This window comes from Magnolia sinica, chromosome 6 (genome assembly GCF_029962835.1).
Source record: "Magnolia sinica isolate HGM2019 chromosome 6, MsV1, whole genome shotgun sequence".
Lineage (NCBI taxonomy): Eukaryota > Viridiplantae > Streptophyta > Magnoliopsida > Magnoliales > Magnoliaceae > Magnolia > Magnolia sinica.
In genome coordinates, this window is record NC_080578.1 from 30,878,033 (window position 1) to 30,879,539 (window position 1,507).

The following is a 1,507-nucleotide window of genomic DNA, read 5'->3' on the forward strand; positions in this document are numbered from 1 at the left end:
TAATTACATATATAATTAATAAAATAAGTACAAAAATTAAAAAATAAACTAACTTAATAATGAAAATATTAGCATGTATCCAACCTGACCAACTCAACTGAGCCCGCTTGGATTAAGTTTGGGTTGAGAATTCCCAACCCAACCCAACTTTCAGCCCTACTTTCAAGGGTGGCAATGGGATGTGCGGTCCCAACAAGCTGAACCCGGCTCTAGATCAGGCTTGCCCTAGAATGGCCCCGTGGACCGGGTTTGGACCTCATGGTCCATAAAGTTTTAGACGGAGCTTGGGCTCAAGTTATTTTAGCCCACCTGACTTCATGTTCCCACGTGTCATATCCTTTAAGTATGCTTATTCTCCAAAAATGCTTACTTTATGTGCATGTAGGGTCCACCTGACCAACGGATGGATTAGGAACTTTCTAGCGAGAAATAAAAATTTCTTCAATTTCCAGGTGGGGTCGGGCCTTTGGTCTTAAGGTTGAGAGGGCCCGGCCCAAACCCGACCCATTGTGACCCTACAATTCCAAGGGCATTTCTCTGCTAATAAAGAAGTTTTCAGCTTCTCTGGTGGATTGCTCTGCATAAAGATCAGGTGCTCTCTCTCTCTCTCTCTCTCTGGAAAATGCTCGCAGCCTGGCCTCCTACGAGGCTGCCCCTCTGCCCAATGCAGAAAAAAACCCTCCCCCATCGCGCGTTGGTTGTGGTCTATGCTAAGATACGCAGGAGGCGACGCCCTTCGCCCCAAATCCAATACGACGATGACGAATCGGAGGAGGTAGGCGACCTAGGCCTAACCCTCCTTACGGCTCTGAAATCCGAGACGCGGCTCGAGGAAGAATCGCTTCTGGAGGTACGCCGGTCAGATTCTTCAAGAAGGGAAGAGAAGAAGGCAGGGGCGTCGCTGAAAGGCTCGGATGTGCTCTTTGCTTTGCAGAAAGCAGCTGTGCAGAAGGCGACTAGCAGAAAGGGAAAGAAGGGGATGAAGGGAAAGCCGAGTAGGGAAGGAAGGGCCGAGGACAGTGTTGGGGACTACAGCGATGTACGGCCCTTGCATATAAGGAGCGATTGGGGGGTTCGGTTGGATGAGATGGAAACGATGCTGGAAGAGCTGCTCAATGAAGAAGAGCGGCTTAGATGAATATGGCGAGGTAGCAGTTTGGCCTGCTATTTTATTTTTTTTTTCTTTCTTCTTCTCTTCTTCTTCTTCTTCTTTTTTTTTTTTTTTTTTTTTTTTTTTCATTTAACCAATACACACTCACACACAATGAGAAAAACTCTGATACTCTATCATAGTGTGATGGTTCATACGCAGGCACTTGGAAATTGCATACATGGGATACATTTGAATTAAATTAAGCTGTCCAACTATATTTCACAGTTTAGATGTACCATGATAATAATAAATAGTATTAATTACATCCATTTGATTACCTGACTTGATGATTGCTGGACAATTTTTTGGATGGTTAAAATGAAAATGAAAAATTTATCCAATGGTCTTGCTTCC

The 1,507-nt window shown here is 44.5% G+C and overlaps 1 protein-coding gene across 1 annotated transcript; it reads left to right on the plus strand.

The window, feature by feature from the left end:
- The first annotated feature begins 500 nt into the window (after positions 1 to 500).
- On the plus strand, positions 501 to 1,195 carry LOC131248619 (uncharacterized). Its single transcript, XM_058248985.1, has one exon. It carries the CDS (start codon positions 623 to 625, stop codon positions 1,136 to 1,138), a length of 516 nt encoding a protein of 171 aa, XP_058104968.1. The 5' UTR covers positions 501 to 622; the 3' UTR covers positions 1,139 to 1,195.
- Positions 1,196 to 1,507: the final 312 nt, after the last annotated feature.

Excerpts from the sequence above, each read along its gene's own strand:
- LOC131248619 (XM_058248985.1), top strand. The coding sequence starts at position 623 with ATGCTCGCAGCCTGGCCTCCTACGAGGCTGCCCCTCTGCCCAATGCAG.